Below are 18,027 nucleotides of genomic sequence, written 5' to 3'. Positions count from 1 at the left end.
GGTCACATGTTATCATCGAGCTTTTTCTAAACACGAACCGAAAATCTGTACTACTGCTTGGATTGCAAGTTTCTCATCAACCATATTTAACATGCGTAGGTGTATAACTACACGTTATACATGTTTATTCATGTAAGGGAAGGGAGTGGAAAGACAAATCTTATTAATACAGATTAGCTTTTATTTCTTGGAGACATAGGCATAGTATTGTGCCATGGGAACAACAAAAGCAATCACCAACAAACCTCCAACTACGAGACTGAACTGCCCTCGTTTCTCTTCGGTCTCTTCCCTGGACTTAAAATTCGACTCCCGCTTGTTGTCCTTAAACGTGGGGCCACCGGGATCTGGAAGTCCATCTATAGCAGCAACAAGCCTTTTGGCACTGCTGTAAACTGCTTCATTGTACTTCTCTTCCGTAGCCAAAACTGCAATTGCAAAGAACATGACTATATGATTAAAGTTGCAGAAATCGAAATGAAAGGAAAAGAAGGATTATTTGTGCAGGTGAAACTTCAGTTTTCACAGTAAGCTATACTATCGATGGAAAAGGCCAATATGGCAATATGGTTCGAGACTTAGAGCAATCATATAAGTTCATTAAGTTGAAATGAAAACCAATTTTCGATCTTCGTATTGGCATCTAGAACTCGAAAGATGCTGTCCTTGGGTAAGACAGAAAGGCCTAAAGTGTGTTTTGAAACAATGGAACCTAATGGGAGCACTTGCCAGTGACGAGTGGTAATTAGAATTGCACAACTAAGCACCAACAACTCGTATGCAGGAGCTATAGAAGACGACTAACAGCTTATTCGGATGGTTTGCTCGTGTTGATCACATAGCTTATCAGTTGTTTTAGTTTTATGAATCATCATAAAGGTGAGGAAAATGATTCCAACAAGTTCGACCAGCATGATAAAGTAATTCTACAGGGTTGGACCAGAAGATTTTCAAGTTTCAACTTCAGAAATATGTACCAGGAAGGTTCTCAGTTACGGTAGCGTCGAGAATATTTTCTCCGACAGCTTCGATGAATGAAGGTCCACCGGTGACCGCCCCTTCTTTTTGGCTCGTCACAAGCACAACGATCCCTTTATTGCTACCCTCTTCAACTGTAGGATACCATTTCTCCAGAACTTGGTCAGCATACTCAAAAGCATCAGCTTTGCTCTGCAATCAAAATATTATCAATATTCAGTTTTAATCTATCCCTTCAATTCTTCTCCAATCAATAATAATTCTCAAACTTTGAATCTGTTCCAAAAGCTAAAGTAATCTTATGTTTTTAATGTTTACCAAGAAACTCAAAGCAAAAGAAAAGGAATTCATGGTTAAAATTTAAGTTTGATTTTCCAAGTGACCAAACAGACAGTAAATGACTAAAGCCTGTACCATGTCTTCCCACTGCAAATCATAAAATTCTGCAAATTCATGAAATCAAGATCTTACAGTGAGCTTTCTAACAGTAACAAAATTAATGTGAAAATTCTTCCTCGACTCCAAATCAGACAAAAGCCGCTTCAAATCAGATTTCGTCACCCGACTAAGCACATTAGCATCATCCACAACATAAGATTCCTTTGGTGGCCCCTCGTTTATCACATCAAACTCCGACGCCATTGCATTGCCAGTGAGCAGAACGGGAGAAAAATTGAGTGCCAATGAAATAGCTAGAGCTGCAAGTCCCTGCTGTGCATGAACAAACCAATCTCTGGGTTCTGCCAAACATGGTTTTACTGACTGGAAAGTGTGTTTCTTGAGGGTACAAGCAATGGGTTTTGAGAGAAAAAGAGAGGTTGATCTTGGTTGATGTGAAGGTAACAAAAGGTTCTTGGAAATGGATGGTTTGGGATTCAAGATTGGATGAATGGAGTGAGAAGAAAGAATTGTTTCCATTGTTAAACTGCTCACCAGCTAGAGGACAGCAGAAAAATGAAGAAAGGAGAGATTTTTTTTCATTACAGTTCCAAATTGATTCTGGTTCAGTTTAGTTTAGAGTGTTTGTGTGGTTTGGATTTTGTCTGGTTTTGGATTTGGTTGGCCACATGTTTTTTTTTTCTTCTTTCTCCTGAGGATAATGTCTCTCATCCATATAGAGATAAACAAAGGGTATCTTTGTAACTTCATGTTAGGGTTAAATTTTTCTCAATTATAAGTACAGTGAATAATATTATTTTGGGTAAATTCTATAAATGAGCACTAATATTTGAGTATTTTTTTAATGATGTTTCAAAAATTATAATTTTGATCACTAATGTTATCAATTTATAACAAATCAATCATAAATTGTCACTGAGATAATAAAAAGCCTATGTGGTGCATTAAATTGACTAATATGACATTGTTTGGTCACACAAAACAATTATTTTGATCGACCGTTTGACTCTTCTCCTGTTGAAAGTCAATTTGTCATCGATCGTGTTTCTATTTCTTTCTATCTCTTTTGTAAAATGATTTGTGGCAACAAACTGACTTTCAACAAGAGAAGAGTCAAATGATCGATCAAAATAATTATTTTGTGTGGTCAAACAATGCTATGTCAATTGATTTACACAACAACATTTCATTATCCCAATAACGATAATTAACGGCTAATGAGCGATTTGTCATAAATATATAATGTTAATAGTTAAATCGTTACTTTTAATATAGCAGTGGAAAAAAGAGAAATTTACTCAAATATAAGTGATCATTTATGTAGTTTACCCTATTATTTTTCCCCTAAATAATAATACTTTTTAATCACTAGAAAATGACTATAATACCCGCTGTAAGCATTAAAGTAGTAAATGTCGCATTATCTAGTTTTCTCTATTAACGACCATGAACTCCATCTTCCTTCTGCCATGGCCTTTCTTCTCTCCTTGTCCCCAAACCCTCCTCAAAACCCTAAATTTTCCTCTCTAAACCCCTCATTTCCCACCACTCCCATTAAAACCCTCAATACCAAGAGACACTTCATCATCAACACTGCTTCATTTTGCATCCTTTTTTTGGCCCCACAAAGCCCAATCCCACATTCTTTAGCTGAAGCTTCTGCACCTCCGAAACCGGCTTTGAACATTGCAAACACCAAGTCTTGGTTCCAGTTCTACGGTGATGGTTTTGCCGTTAGGGTTCCTCCTGAATTTGAGGACATCATGGAGCCCGAGGTACATTTTTTGCCCCCTTGCAATTGGTTTTGCCATTAGTTTTTATGCATCGCAGGGATTTAAATTGCGGTTACGGTCGTCTTTTCGATTTGTGTTGCATTTATCGTGTTTGCCAAAAAAACATATACTATTGTGATCATTGCAGGTGTCGCTGTTGTGCAATAACGGTCTTGGATGACATCTATATAGTTATACAAGGGTCGCTATCCTAATAACGGACTGTTATTTAAATCCCTGATGCATTCTGGCCAAATCCACTGCTTTGTTTTATGTGATTATATTGCAAGAAAAAGATATTATTTTATACTCATGGACTGAAAGTGTTTGTGGTTTCTGGAAATTAATGGTAATACTGAATTATGATGAATAAAGATGTAGGAGTTTTGTTGATAAACTGGATGAATTGTTCCATGTTTTTAGGATTTTAATGCCGGAGCGACTCTTTACGGGGACAAAGCGAAGCCTCGGACTTTCGTAGCACGATTTGCATCTACTGATGGGTATGAACTACGAAGTACTTTTGTACAAACTTCCCTTGTCTTGTCTTGCCTTTGATTCCTATGTTCATTTATGTTTTCTCTATGATCATATAGGTAGAGGCTTATGCTTCCTAAGATTAACTTCTGAATGAAGGATTTGATATCTGTCGTATTTCCGTATGTGCAGATCCGAAGTTTTAAGTGTTGTCGTTCGCCCGACTAATCAACTCAAAATCACCTTCCTAGAGGTTTGTGTCTACGAGGTTTACTATCTGAGCAAGCTTAGCACCAAGGGCATGTATGAGATGTTGTAATGTTCGGATTTCTAACATTGTTGGCCTATGATTAATGCATACCTAGAACTTTATGTGATCTCTTCTCATGAGCAGGCCCAAGAAATTACTGATTTAGGTTCCATTAAAGAGGCAGCTAAAATCTTTGTCCCAGGTTGATTTAGGTTCCTTAACAAATGATAATGCCATCTTTCTTCTTGATTTCTGTCATCTTTACTATCGGTCTACTTGATCATGCAATGGCAGGTGGAGCCACTCTCTACGATGCCCGAACGATTAAGATAAAGGAAGATGAAGGTTTCAAGTAAGCTATTTCGATCATCCTGGTGACTATAAACAGCTATCGGTTATTGATTCAACTATTTAAAAAGATACCACACAGATCCTTTTTTCAGTGAGCGAAAGTAATTGAGGCAATAACAGTAGATTAACTTGAGCAAAACCGAATCAGTGAATCCTCTTCTTTCCTGCAAGCTATTTTGGCATCATCTACTGTTAATTGTACCGTTTCTCGGAGTTTTACATTCAACAAAATGAAAAGAAAAGAGATACGTCTTCGGGAAATATGCACCTTAGATGACAGATAAGCATCATGCATGTTGCACTACAGAGTTGCAATAATAAAGAAGAAGAGTTATTTAAAGAATGTGCTTTTGATATTTGCTTCTGAGTCTAATATTTGCTGCTGAAATGCTTGATTCATGTCAGGACTTACTATTTCTATGAATTCGAAAGAGATGATCAACACATTGCACTAATGGCTACCGTTAGCGGCGGAAAGGTGTGTTAATCGCCACTCTTTTTTTATAGTGTGATTGTTCTTCATTTCAGGGCTAAATTCTTTATTAGAGGTCCTGATGCAAAAGAAAATCTTATATATTCATCGTTCTCATTTGTATATTGGACCGATCAACACTTGGTGCAGGCTATTATTTCCGGAGCGAGTGCTCTGAGTTCCAAATGGGACGACAACGGAGTAAAGTTGCGTTCTGCAGCAATCTCGTTGACAGCTTTGTAGTCCTTTGTTGATTGGTTTAGAGATTTGTCTCTGGTCACTTATCTCGACATCTACGAAGAATTTTCGATCAGAAGGCCGATTCATAGCAGCTTCCCTTCTCAAAACAGCTTGTGAACTGCAGAAAGCTTAGAATTTTGAATTCAAGTCTTGATTTTGAGTGCCATTTTATATGCTGATTTTGTCAACAATACTTTCTTTATTTCATTTCTTACAGGACTGGTTATGTCTGATACTTGGACTTTTTGGTATAATCACCTCTAAATCGGATACTACAGAGGCGAGGACGATCCTCTGAACCTAGTTTGCTTCATTTATAAACGTCAGGATTCGAATCCCTCACCGTGCTTAAGGGATTTAATGTCTCATCTTACTAGGACAACGAGTTGTTGGTTGTTAGTACTTGGAATTTAATTCAATCTATTGTCCTTTTATATTAAATTTTTACAATTTTGTATTGGTGGCTTGAATCAAAATTCAGATATCAATTTGAGAACAAATAATTCTTTTAGTACTAATTCGAGCGAAAATGTTTAGCTCGGATACCAATTTGAAAAAAGTGTCTAGGTTTAGCTCGGATACCAATTTGAAATAAAGTGTCTAGGTTTGTCTCATCTTACTAGGACAACGAGTTGTTGGTTGTTAGTACTTGGAATTTAATTCAACTATTGTCCTTTTATATTAAATTTTTACAATTTTGTATTGGTGGCTTGAATCAAAATTCAGATATCAATTTGAGAACAAATAATTCTTTTAGTACTAATTCGAGCGAAAATGTTTAGCTCGGATACCAATTTGAAATAAAGTGTCTAGGTTGGGTACTAAATATATATTTAAGCCTAAAATCAATGACAAATTCTTCTATTAGTCCATGTATTATGTTATGGATTTAATCTTTATAGAGTAATTTAATCAATTTTAGTTTATATACTTTTCAAATTTTTAGAATTTTGATTATGACAAAAACAATAATAGTAAAAATCTAAGTTCATGATTTATAAAAGGAATTGTTTGTCTTTTCTTTTACTTTTCATGGAAAGTATTACCTATGAAAATCTCATTTTGCCATAGTCAAGATTAGGGATGGGCATGAGATTCAAATCCGACGGATTTTTAAAAAAAATTAGGTTTTGGTGATGTTCGGGTTGGTTAGATTCGGATTTAGAGTGAAAAATACCCGACCTGACTCAAAAAAATAATTTTACCTTATATATTTAAGAATAATTACAATAATATTCCTCTATATATTATTATTTTTTTAATTAAATCATTATTTTTATTGAATAAAAATAATATTTTTTTTATTATTTCGGGTCGGATATAATTAGATTCGGGTCGGATAAAAGATGTAAAATTTTCAGGTAGGGTCGGGTTGGCCCAAACCCGACCCATGCCCATCCTTAGTCAAGATAGCATTTTATTTTGTAGATACACACAAAAGACGAGAAAATGAATTTTGTATGTAATTTTAACATAGCTTCTCGCATTTTCTATCTCCTATATCATAGATAAAAGGCGAAATAAATCTATTCTTATTTCATTTATGAGTAATTCTAACATTTAGGTTACACTATCATATACAGGGATGGGTATGGATTAAGTTGGATTGGGTTTTTAGTTAATTTGATCTAACCCAAAAAATTTAACCTCTCCACCCGAAACCCTACCCGAGGTTAAGGTGACTTCACCCAACCTTTTTTTAGATAAAATTTCGACTCCGACCCGACCCAAAATAAATATATTTATAAAAATATTAATTTCATTTGATAAAATAGAGATCTAATTGTAAAAAAATATATAAAGATTGATATTATTACAATTATCCCTAAATATGTACGTATAATCATATTATTTTTCGAGTCGGGTCGAGTTAGAAACCGTCGAATTCGGATCCCGTGCCCATCCCTAATCATATATGTATAGATTAAAAATTAATAATTAAAAATTAGTATGGTATAAATAAAATTATATCAATAATAAATTTAATTAATATTTTAAATTAATTATCACTTAATTAATATTATTGTTGTATATAAATTACAACTTAATACTATAACAAGTATTAGATATAAGAAAAATCATAAAGTAAAAAACGTGAAAATTATTAATATTAATAAGTTAGATTCATCTTAAAGAGAATGTATGGAGTATTAGAGATTTAGAGTAATGATATTTTTAAGAGAAAGTATAAATTCATATTAGGATAATATTGACATCGAATAGAGATAAAGATAGAAGATTATTAAAATGTGACGAGATAATTATAATATTACGTTATCTTAATTTATTTTTTATTGTAATTTTAAAATACTTTTAATATTAAAATTTAGTGTTACGTCAGCAACATGTATTGATTGTTAGTCCTCTAATAATTTTTATTCAACATTTTGATCAAAAATTAAATTATTGGGGATAAAATGTTCTAAAAAAGAATAGGTGGTAAAATGATTATTTATGCAAACGTTAGAGGGGTAATTTTGTCATTATGAGTGTTACTTGTTTGCTACCTAATAATTTCTATACAAAATGTTAGAGTCAAAATATTCGACATGCTCCCCCTAACTCAAGATTAGCGTCCACTTTGGTTGAGCTGGCAAATGGATCATTCTGATCAGGTTCGAGTCGAATCATTTTAGGTTAAATTTTTTTGAATTTAAATTTGATTCGGGTCAAATTTGGATTCCGATCAAAATTAACATGTATACACTTTTGTCTTTTAAAACTTTTGTTTTTAGTAAAAAAATCATTTTTTTTTTGTTATTTCTTTGAATAAAGTGCAAAATTTCAACTTCTGGCGTGGATTTATTAACACCGTCAGAAAAAAAATGATAGAATTTCTTAAAAGCAAGTTTAAGAATTATGCTAATAATGCTGAAAGATAAATGACATAAAAGTTTCCACTTCCATAATTTTGTAGTGTTTATTCGATCCTACGTGGCAGGATTTCATTGGTCATGTGGTAGGTAAATAGGAGAACACGGTGATAGTAAATAGACCCCCGCCAATGGTACCTACCAGTCTTCCCTCCAACAACAGCTTCAAAATTGTACTGAAAATCCTCAACCAGTCTTGTTGAAACATTAGTTTCATCAAGAACCCTTTTTCTCAATCTCTCCAAAGAAAACAATATATATATATATATATATATATGCATGTGTATGGGTGTATGTATATATTGTGAAAGAAAGTTTCATCAGTAACACTTCATATATGTCCACCATTGCAGCTATGTCACATACACTCCAAAGTTCAACAGATTTTCTTAGTACCAGCACCATCATCGCACTTACCATCTTCTTTTCGCTTCTCTGTGCTTGTATCGTCGTAGGCCACCTACTCGAAGAGAACCGGTGGGCCAACGAGTCAATTACGGCGCTTCTTTTGGTATCTGAACTTGGAAATTTTGTTCTTTAACTTGTTTTGGCGTAAGAATTCTGGGTTTGAATTGATTTTTGTGTGGTTTGTATGTAGGGGTTAGGTGCTGGAGCTGTGGTGTTGTTTGTGAGTAAAGGCAATAGTTCAAGGATTCTAGTGTTCAGTGAGGACTTGTTCTTCCTTTATTTGCTTCCTCCCATAATTTTCAATGCCGGGTATGGTTTTCTCTGATGATTCTCAGGTGATACAACGATTCCGGTTCATCGTTTTATGCTGTTTTTCTATTCTCCGGCACTCACGCTTTCAGTTTCGTGATGCAGCTGTTGGTGCCATATTGTCAGCAACGGACACTGTGTGTACATTGCAGGTATATTTGATAACATTTCACCTTTCTTTTTGGGTCTAAATACTAGTTTGTTATGGCACTAATATGCATGAACCGTTTCTTGTGTTGAGAAGGTTCTCAATCAAGATGAAACACCATTTCTTTACAGTGTTATATTTGGGGAAGGAGTAGTGAATGATGCCACTTCGATCGTGCTTTTCAATGCGGTTCAATCAATCGATATGGACAATATCGATGCCTTGATGTCCTTGAAACTGTTGGGGACTTTCCTTTACCTCTTCTTCTCCAGTACCTTCCTTGGTATAGCAGTAAGTCATCACATTTTACTGAGATTTTCCAATGAATATGCTTTCAATCTCTTTCAATCTTTTCCAGGCAGGTCTTTTGAGTGCTTTTATCATAAAAACACTGTACTTTGGAAGGTATAGATACCCTGTTTCAGCCATTTTTTGAGCATTTGCTACTGATATTTCTTCCAAACAATTCACCATCAATGATTTGATTTCCTTTCTGTTTGTAAAAATTACAGGCATTCGACGGACCGTGAAGTTGCACTCATGATGATCATGGCTTATTTGTCATATATGTTGGCCGAGGTACGAATACGAGAATCTCTTCTTTGTTCAATTTCTTCTTCTTCTTCCCTCTTACCATGATGATCTTTGAAGATCATGAGTTTTCAGTGGATTTCTTAAAGGTTAATGAACTTGTTTTTTCTTGCAGCTACTGGATCTCAGTGGGATTTTAACAGTTTTCTTCTGTGGCATTGTCATGTCACACTACACATGGCATAATGTTACCGAAAGCTCGAGGACGACAACAAAGTAAGAACATTCTCTTCCTTTCTTTCCTGACTTTTGAAGATTCATCTTCAAGCACAACCGCCATCAAACGTATGGCATGTTTTAATCCTCATTCTTTGTACCGGTCGATCATTTCAGGCATGCGTTTGCGACAATGTCATTCATTGCAGAAACATTTATATACCTATATGTTGGCATGGATACCTTGGACATTGACAAATGGAAAGCCAGCAGTGCAAGGTGTTTTCTCCTTTCTGATGCGTCGTTCGAGCAAGCAGCTGGAATACCTTGTGATTCTAACTTGGATTTCTGGATTCAGTGCAGGAACCTTTGTTGCAGTCAGCTCAACACTTTTCGCTCTGGTGTTAGTTGGAAGGGCAGCATTTGTGTACCCACTAGCAAACTTCATCAACTGTACTAAAAAACAGGGCAGTTCGAATATCGAGTTTCGACAGCAGGTGATAACAGCAACCATCCATGAATTTAACTATTGTCAAATGGTTCTAATCCGATTTTTTTCCCTAAATCGTTGAATTCTCAGTTTATAATGTGGTGGGCAGGCCTCATGAGAGGTGCTGTCACTATTGCGCTGTCTTATAACCAGGTAAATCATATTCCTAGTTTTGGTTTAACAACGTAATTTTCTTGTCTCTTTGTTGATATCAAGATCAAGAAAACTTGAATACAGTTTTCGGATTCCGAGGATAAAGATACCAAAGATTCTGCATTGATGATCACTTGTACCATGATTGTGGTCCTGTTTAGCACAGTGGTAAGCTTATTAGTTCATAACTCCACGATCTTATTTCTGCAACTCGTTTAACCAGTCATGTCGGGAACGTTGATATTATAATGTTTCTATGGAACAGGTGTTCGGTTCGATAACAAAGCCATTAATCGAAGCGGTAGTGCTATTAAGACATGCGAAACCAGATGTTTTAGATGCTACTGATATACCCAGCCTTGAAGACTTGAGAATTCTGTTGATTGAAAATAGTGAACCAAGTGACATGGGAGAGAACCAACCGGCTGCAGCAACCCGTAGAAGTAGTTTAAGTTTGCTACTGACTCACCCAACTTGGACAGTTCATCACTTGTGGAGGAAATTCGACGACAGATTCATGAGACCGGTTTTCGGTGGAAGGGGGTTTGTTCCATTTGTGCCTGGTTCACCCACTGGTGCAGCTGATGGAAATTCAAGAGCCTGAAGAACCATGTCTACCTACGTCGCTTCGACTCTGTATTTTTCTTGAAGTACTAGTGTCCGCCTGTCCGGTGCAAATCCTTTCATGGGCATGAAGACATGACCATTTGGAGATCATCCAAAAACAAGATAAAACTAAGCATACCCATTTCGGATACATACCCATATGATATGTGATATCCATATTGGATACTCACATCCGAATCCGAGTAGCATAGATCTACATGCATTAATATTTTCGATGATGTTTTCGAATTTACCTTCTGAAAATCCTGTTAGCCTCTGATGCTTTGTATTGAAGCAATAGCCAATATAGGTGTCATAGACAAAGGAAATCTATTAAGAAAAGTAAAGTATTACCCCCAAGTAATCTTTTCTTGCATCCAAAGTAAAGCATCAATGAAATGTGTTAAATATTCCCTCTGTTCTCATTGGCTGATAAAATTTATAAAATAACCAAATGCTCTTTTAGAACCAATTTCCAAGAAAATGGATCAAATCTTTCTTGGCCTTTGCCACAAGCTCTACAATTTCATCATGAAATATCTAGCAACATATGCCATGAAAAGAGTAACTTTAGGCCAAGGTTCTCATCATGATTCAACTCAGTTACCTTCTTCTGGGCCTGCATCGGCTATATCAAGCTCCATCACCGATCAAGCAGTGCTTCCCATGGCCGATGAAACTCCAGTTGAAGATGCAAGTTTGCAGGCCAAAGTAGAGCCAGGTCCAATATGTAATCATAGTGAAAGCGGCATTTCTTCTGCAACATCGAATGAGGAGAAAAATGAGGATGAAGCACCAGCAACGTCTGCAATTCGACCCGAAGCTAGACCTCCGAAGAAAATGGTTAGCATAAATGATAGGCACCAGCAACGTCTGCAATTCGACCCGAAGCTAGACCTCCGAAGAAAATGGTTAGCATAAATGATAGAGTGGAGGAGATGAGCGACAGTTTGGGATCTAGCTGAATTTACCTAGCTGATTTGTTCTTTGTATACTATTGGCTAAAGCCTAGGCAGATGGTTCATTAGCTGAAATCGATTCGAATGAATTATTGCAGCCTTGATTCTCCATGCCAAAAGCAAATAGGGAGAACTCAACACCGTTTTGATTTAGTCCTATATCATTAAACAAATCCATTTTAGTTGATAGATTTTTATTACAATTTCTTGTTAAATCAATGATGATCTTGCTAACATATAGCTGCTATGAAACATTTTTATAAAAAAAATGAAAACGAAAATACATTTGCTAAATCCATCTATATAAATGAACATTCCCATGGGGTATTATGAAATACAAGTTTTGCATTCAAAGAATTAGTATCTACACCTTTTTTATTAAATATCAATTACTTTCAACATCATCTTCGGAGTCTAATTCGTCGAAAAACGACTTAAGATACCAGGTACAATGATTATTCCAATCAGCCTTTTCGCCGGTGATTCGCCATTTTTGGTCTTGTATCATATCCGGGGAGAGTCCCCATTCCAGCATCTCTTCATCTGTATGATTAATAGCTAAGCTATAGTCTCCGCTCTGTCCCAACTCCATAACTCGACACTCACAATTCCCGGGATTATTTAAGCGCTCGAATTGCTCGACCGTCCATTTGAACCACTTCATTAGAAACACCCGTGATGTTAGACCGTGCGAGATTATTATGAGATTCAAGTCTTGACATGGATCTTTGTGAAGCCTATTCAAGTCTATGTCTCTCCAGAGAGATTCAAGAAAACCTGCAAATTTCAATGATTTTTTCTTCGATTTAGCATAAACCGACACAAATTACATATCAAAACCGATTAGTTCGACTCATTCTTTAAGATTAAAGAACGTATATCAAAGAAATCTATGCTCATTACATGGTCAAGGAAGCAATAAAACAGATGCTAATGTATTTTGTTTAACAGTCCCTTAATGTTTATTCTCTTTCACCATTATCGAAATAGAATCCAATTTTCCTTCAGAAAGTTCATATCTTTCAAAGTTGCAAAGCAAGTCATTACACTTTCAACAAGAATACAGATTGATTTCAACAGTCCTCTTTAATTTTTGTTCTTTCATATTGCTTTCAAAATCAATGAAGAAACTTTCCAAGTCATTATCTTCTTAGAAAACTACTTTAAATCAACACCAAGTATTTAACATTTCAGCAATAACTTCATAAATGTTCATGCACCCAGTTCACAAACCACCATTTCTTCATAGAAACTCAATACCCTAAGCAAAATTTACATACAAACTAATGCAAACTTTGTATATGATAAAACTCCACAATGAAGAACAACTTACTTGAAACACGATCAAAAACATCAGCGGCAGATTCACCTTCAGGGAACCTATAAAAGAACCTCCCGAACTTTTCCCTCGTCTCCTTTATTACTTTCATCCTTTCCTCAACCTGAAAATTCCCAAAGTCCTGTTCTCGAATCCTGCACTCTTCCCTCACCCCAATCACCCTTTTCTTCGAAAACGACTTCCCGATCTCCCGCAGTGTGGATCGGGTGCGCTCGTAAGGGGAAACGTAGAAGTACACCCGCCAATCGGGGCGAGACCCATCACCGGAAATGAGGTCCTGGAGGTGCGAACCGGCAAGGCTGGCTTGGGCACGACCTTCTTCGGTTAAGGAGATCTTGTAGTCGGGGGTTTTCGAGTAGGCTGAGGTGTCTAAGTTGCCTTCCGACTCACCGTGTCGGACTAGGATTATCCGCTTCGGTAACACCACCTTCTTGGCGGATTGGTGGCTGCTGTGATTACTCTTTTGCATTCTTGACGGGGGAAAAAAATGGGTTTTTTGGGATGTAAATCTCGAATTTCTGCACTTTGAAAGCTTTGATTTGTTAATCGTATTTATAAGGCTGAGCTCGGCTGCTTGTTGCATTGAAGTCTAAAGATAAAGATGTATGGGAAAGATTCCATTTATATTTGTGGTTTAACTATTTATTTATTTATGTTCAAATTATTTTCTATTTTTCTTAAAATTTGCTTTACGATATAATTAAATATCTGATTATATTTTGTTACTAATAATTTCGTTCTTTTAGATTGATTTAAATTTTCTTTTAAATTGTTTAATTGAATTCATAGAACTGTTTATTTTAATTAATTAACAAGTTTTTATTATGTCGCTTTTATTAAAATTATTTAAAATTAAAATAAAGGTTTATAATTAAATTTAAATTAAGCAAATAATTAAGACGTTTTCTACCATTATTGACATAAAAAACTAGTAGTGAACCACAATATGGATATAATTACATTGGTAAATGAACCACAATAAAAAGATGAAATTATTTAAATATCACTGTCAATAACAAATCATAATTGAGCGTCGTGAGGAAATTATCTCTGAATGTAAATCGTATATTCAAATCTAATATAAGAGTACAAAATATAAAATATCAATATGATAATAAATAAAAGTCATGTTGATCAGTTGAGGCGTCGTCAAATTCAACTATGAGAAAATTAAACAAAGATAATAAAAAAAAAACAACTAATAAAAAGATCGAAGCTATGCCAAAAGACAGAAAAAATATGTCATAAAGGTAGATTTATTAAAAATTAAAAAATAAGAAAAAAAAAATAAAGATGCGATATAAAAAATAAAAGAAAATTTATAACTGTTAACGGTTGACGATCGACACTAATATTGATGGACCAATAAAGATGAAAGAGAAAAGAAAACGAGTATTTTTTAATAGGGAGGAGTTGCAAATTTCATAATTTAGTATTAGTCTTAATGTAAAAAAACGTGTTCAAATTATACTTAAAGTCAACTTTAAGTACTTAAAGAATTTTTCACTAAAAATAATTACTTAAAGTTTTGAACGCTATACTTTTAGATGTCTAGACCGTTAATACTATTAAATTCGACCATTAAGTAATATGTGTCAGACATATAAAATTTCAAAAATTTTATAAATAAGTTTTTTAAATTTTTTATAAGTTTGACACATATCACTTAACGGGTAAATTTAACGACAAACGCTTAAAATTATAATGTCAGAAACGTTATACATATATTTTTAACGAAAAATTCTTTAAATATCTAAAATTAATTTTATATTTAATTTGAACACTTATTTATACATTAAACCTCGGTATTATGATCCGGATGCGTTGTAAACCGAATGTAACGCCATGTGCACCCATATGTAGTTAAAGCACAAATGATTGGTACGTGAATGTAGATGTTTTGGCATCTACAAGGAAGGATATTTAATTTTTTTTAATGAAAACGTGTAAGGTTGGCAGCTTGGTTTGAACAGCTAATTGGTCATTAAACATCTTCAAGATATGGAATGGAAATTCAGAAATGACAGTGCCACTTTCATGTTTTTATTATTTTAATTATGGGATGGAATAGTAATAGAAGATGGCCACAAGTAGATGTCTACATATTCCACTTGCTTTCGTGTAGGGATAAAGCTTTAGTTTGTCAAACCTCTTGTCTGTATTCGATTAACATATTAAAGCGGCCACAGGGTTCATACTTCCGACGACTACCGGTGCCTCTCTTTGTGTGCGGCGCCAATTCTCACACAGTTTCATTATATCGTTGCTTCAACAATGGTTCGTATTTCTATTTTCTAGCTTTTATATTTGTTAGAATTTATAAGCGAGAAAATAATTTAAACGATATTAATATAAAATAAGATATACATTTGAGATAATATTTGTAACACCCCAGACCGATGCGGGTAGCCCGATCCGATTCGGGAAGTCACATTAGGGCCACCGGAGCGACCCACCGTAAAAATAGCGGAAATTTTAAAACTTTTTATCAGAACATGTAAACTTATAAATCATTATCACTATTTAAAAATAAAACAGATTTCCAAACTCGTATATAAATCAAATACAATTTCATGCCTAATCACAAGTACCATACTCTGCAACCACGCCGGAAGAACTCCCTTACTGAAGTCGATAGATGCACTGGTACAATTGTTTTAACCTGAAAAGGTGAGTAATAGAGTGAGCTTTGGAAAGCTCAGTAATACAGAACTACCAGATGATGCTACATGACATGTAGATAAATGGAAAGCCATATAATTTCCTTATTGAATCATATGTATACCAGCTTGCAGAATAATTGGGGTTCCCTTAGAAGTTCATCGAGTAGAAGCCATGAATCTCAGTTCATAAGAAACCTTTCAAAGTATGACATTTTCAGGAGATCGAATAGGATGTCTAGTGTGTTCCAACAGTATAATAAAATCATAATAGGTACAAATCATAGTCCAGTAAATCTCACAATTTCGTAAAAGAGTTTAACTTTGAAAATCATAGTTTAAACCCTTTTCTGGTACACCATCAGTAGTTCCCAAATATTTTCCATATAGCTTACTTTATGCACATAGCAAAAAGAAAGCCGACTTAAGAATAGGCTATGAAGCTTGTATCCTTAAGCCCAAGTCAATAAGTCCATATAGCTTACCCTAAGCACACAGCAAAGGAAAGCCGACCTAATGAAACATCTTGGGGCCCTCAAGAGTCACATTAGGCCCAGTTAGCTTGATCAGAGCTATTCCATCGTAATTCAATTCCAAAATTCAATTGCACCGTGACACAAATTCCATAAATCCAAAAACATGGTAATCATATACCAGTTCAAAACAAAAATTAGATAGCATCCATATTCCATAAATTGTCACATTAAATTGGTGCATCAATAAAACAATAACCAATGAATTCGGTGTACCACATATTAAAACCAATAAAACAGTTCAGTAATAAGTAGGGAACACTAGAGAATCCCAGTATTTCCAGAGGCCATTGTAGTTATCATTTTGGATAACATGAAACTTATGAAATTTGATCGAATTCCTGGAACAAGGTTCTATTGAGGGGAATCGATTACTAACCGATCTAGCCATTTAATGTTGATACATTAGAATCCCACTATTTTCGTGTGCTTTAGGAAAACGTTCAGGAACCTTTATACATAATAATTCTAAATTCAGATTTACTGCGAGTGATTCCATTACCCAAACAATCAGGGGTATTCATGAATATACTTTAAATTCATAGGATTTCAGCCCAATTGAACCAAATGGGATATTCAGAATCTTTTCCATCTGCGTTACTTTTTTTTTTTTTTTCAAACATGACCGAAGTGATTTTAGATGAAATATAGAATCGAAGATTCAAGTCATTTACAATCTACGACTATCGATCATATTATCAAACAACTCGAGTTACACAACTCTCAAACTGATGCATGTCAACAAGTCAATTCATTATCCTTCCAGTGTATTCACTCTTTAATACCATAGTGCAGATCCATAGATCATCCCCATAATCATCACTGAATAAATCTTCCAACGGTCTTTATTTCATTTCCACGTTTCAACAATATCAGGAAATACTGACGTACTTGATCCATGGCTCATAACCCATAATGACAATTCATGTAAGTTCAACAGTGTTTCCAAACTCATAAAATCACCTATTTAATCCTTAGTCATTGATGTTACTTAGTTCGTTTGGTAAGCAAGTCTATCCCGATTACTTTAAAGTTTTCCAGAATAATTCAGACGTTTCTGAATTTCAAATACACGTTGTACTTCATTTCATTTCAACTTAATTAATAAAGTCATTCTGGTATTCGTGGTTGATTTGACTAACGACTACCCACTATTAATACTGTATGCGCTCTAGAGTTGAGCTGCGCCAAGTACTTCCAGAATTATCATCGATCCAAATTTGAGAAGATGAACAAACATTCAAGTGATACTTATATCATTCAGGTAATGATATAGTACTAACGTTGGTTAATCACTTAAGTTGCGTTCCATAACTTTTACTGGTAGCACAACATCCATGTTTATTTGGATTTCTTAATTAATCCAAGACATTTACTTATTCTAGGTCATAAGGGCATTTTGGTCATTTTGGTGCTTAACATTTTTTTTTCTATTCATTTCAAAGCTTGAGTATATCCATTCATTCCTGAGCTTGGTGACATTCTTGAGTCATTTCCATTCCAGGGGTAATTTGGTCATTTATAATTCTAGAATATTTCAATCATTTCCTTCCATCCGGTCTTATTATTTAATTCAATCTTATCATTTACTTCAGTCCTTTCGAACAATTCTGTCAGCAGAATACCTCCGATAAATTACTCTTCAAGTATTTACTCCTTATTCGAATATTTTCGAGTCAAGTGTCTTCTCAGATTTTACAAACGGAATATTATAAATTTTTCTGTACAAAGACAGGATCTTAACAATTAAATTCGTACTTAATCGAGTTAAGTACAAATCCTCAAAGTACTTTATCATTCAGGGTCAAATCAGACTATTTTATCTCTCAAGGCATTTTCGTAATTTCTTAACCAGATAATTTA

At 34.8% G+C, this 18,027-nt stretch overlaps 4 protein-coding genes, 1 long non-coding RNA gene and 1 pseudogene across 5 annotated transcripts; 4 read left to right on the top strand and 2 right to left on the bottom strand.

Moving 5' to 3' along the window:
• Nucleotides 1-83: 83 nt before the first annotated feature.
• Nucleotides 84-18,027, bottom strand: LOC120167205 (UPF0603 protein At1g54780, chloroplastic-like). The gene is made up of 5 exons (XM_039176289.1): nucleotides 18,017-18,027; nucleotides 2,049-2,058; nucleotides 1,450-1,937; nucleotides 978-1,170; nucleotides 84-428 (listed from the first exon to the last, which is right to left on the bottom strand). Exons 3-5 carry the CDS (start codon nucleotides 1,894-1,896, stop codon nucleotides 181-183), a joined length of 888 nt encoding a protein of 295 aa, XP_039032220.1. The 5' UTR covers nucleotides 1,897-1,937; nucleotides 2,049-2,058; nucleotides 18,017-18,027; the 3' UTR covers nucleotides 84-180.
• Nucleotides 436-884, top strand: LOC120167210. Its single transcript, XR_005520022.1, has 2 exons — nucleotides 436-670; nucleotides 797-884. It is a non-coding gene; the product is annotated as an uncharacterized LOC120167210 (long non-coding RNA).
• On the top strand, nucleotides 2,806-5,099 carry LOC120167206. Its single transcript, XM_039176290.1, has 7 exons — nucleotides 2,806-3,152; nucleotides 3,573-3,652; nucleotides 3,819-3,879; nucleotides 4,021-4,078; nucleotides 4,171-4,228; nucleotides 4,633-4,705; nucleotides 4,850-5,099. The coding sequence occupies exons 1-7, from the start codon at nucleotides 2,847-2,849 to the stop codon at nucleotides 4,940-4,942; spliced, it is 729 nt and encodes a 242-aa protein (XP_039032221.1). The 5' UTR covers nucleotides 2,806-2,846; the 3' UTR covers nucleotides 4,943-5,099.
• Nucleotides 8,086-11,098, top strand: LOC120167203 (annotated as a pseudogene).
• Nucleotides 11,134-11,819, top strand: LOC120167207. The gene is made up of 2 exons (XM_039176291.1): nucleotides 11,134-11,465; nucleotides 11,534-11,819. The coding sequence occupies exons 1-2, from the start codon at nucleotides 11,157-11,159 to the stop codon at nucleotides 11,636-11,638; spliced, it is 414 nt and encodes a 137-aa protein (XP_039032222.1). The 5' UTR covers nucleotides 11,134-11,156; the 3' UTR covers nucleotides 11,639-11,819.
• On the bottom strand, nucleotides 11,941-13,497 carry LOC120167204 (phosphoglycerate mutase-like protein AT74). The gene is made up of 2 exons (XM_039176288.1): nucleotides 12,966-13,497; nucleotides 11,941-12,409 (listed from the first exon to the last, which is right to left on the bottom strand). Exons 1-2 carry the CDS (start codon nucleotides 13,438-13,440, stop codon nucleotides 12,018-12,020), a joined length of 867 nt encoding a protein of 288 aa, XP_039032219.1. The 5' UTR covers nucleotides 13,441-13,497; the 3' UTR covers nucleotides 11,941-12,017.

This window comes from Hibiscus syriacus, unplaced genomic scaffold, assembly GCF_006381635.1.
Source record: "Hibiscus syriacus cultivar Baekdansim isolate YM2019G1 unplaced genomic scaffold, ASM638163v2 tig00111671_pilon, whole genome shotgun sequence".
Lineage (NCBI taxonomy): Eukaryota > Viridiplantae > Streptophyta > Magnoliopsida > Malvales > Malvaceae > Hibiscus > Hibiscus syriacus.
Note: the sequence above shows the minus strand (reverse complement) of the source record. Positions and strands in the feature narration are given on the sequence as shown.

What these genes read in the sequence shown, in the direction of transcription:
- LOC120167205 (XM_039176289.1), bottom strand. Translation starts at nt 1,896, where the DNA reads ATGGAAACAATTCTTTCTTCTCACTCCATTCATCCAATCTTGAATCCC. An exon ending in TTACTGTTAGAAAGCTCACT is followed by an intron (nt 1,171 to 1,449) that starts GTAAGATCTTGA and finishes TTTTGATTGCAG; the next exon opens with AGCAAAGCTGATGCTTTTGA. An exon ending in CGTAACTGAGAACCTTCCTG is followed by an intron (nt 429 to 977) that starts GTACATATTTCT and finishes TTGCAATTGCAG; the next exon opens with TTTTGGCTACGGAAGAGAAG.
- LOC120167206 (XM_039176290.1), top strand. Translation starts at nt 2,847, where the DNA reads ATGGCCTTTCTTCTCTCCTTGTCCCCAAACCCTCCTCAAAACCCTAAA. An exon ending in AGGACATCATGGAGCCCGAG is followed by an intron (nt 3,153 to 3,572) that starts GTACATTTTTTG and finishes CCATGTTTTTAG; the next exon opens with GATTTTAATGCCGGAGCGAC. An exon ending in CGATTTGCATCTACTGATGG is followed by an intron (nt 3,653 to 3,818) that starts GTATGAACTACG and finishes CCGTATGTGCAG; the next exon opens with ATCCGAAGTTTTAAGTGTTG.
- LOC120167207 (XM_039176291.1), top strand. Translation starts at nt 11,157, where the DNA reads ATGGATCAAATCTTTCTTGGCCTTTGCCACAAGCTCTACAATTTCATC. An exon ending in AGGAGAAAAATGAGGATGAA is followed by an intron (nt 11,466 to 11,533) that starts GCACCAGCAACG and finishes CATAAATGATAG; the next exon opens with GCACCAGCAACGTCTGCAAT.
- LOC120167204 (XM_039176288.1), bottom strand. Translation starts at nt 13,440, where the DNA reads ATGCAAAAGAGTAATCACAGCAGCCACCAATCCGCCAAGAAGGTGGTG. An exon ending in TGTTTTTGATCGTGTTTCAA is followed by an intron (nt 12,410 to 12,965) that starts GTAAGTTGTTCT and finishes TGAAATTTGCAG; the next exon opens with GTTTTCTTGAATCTCTCTGG.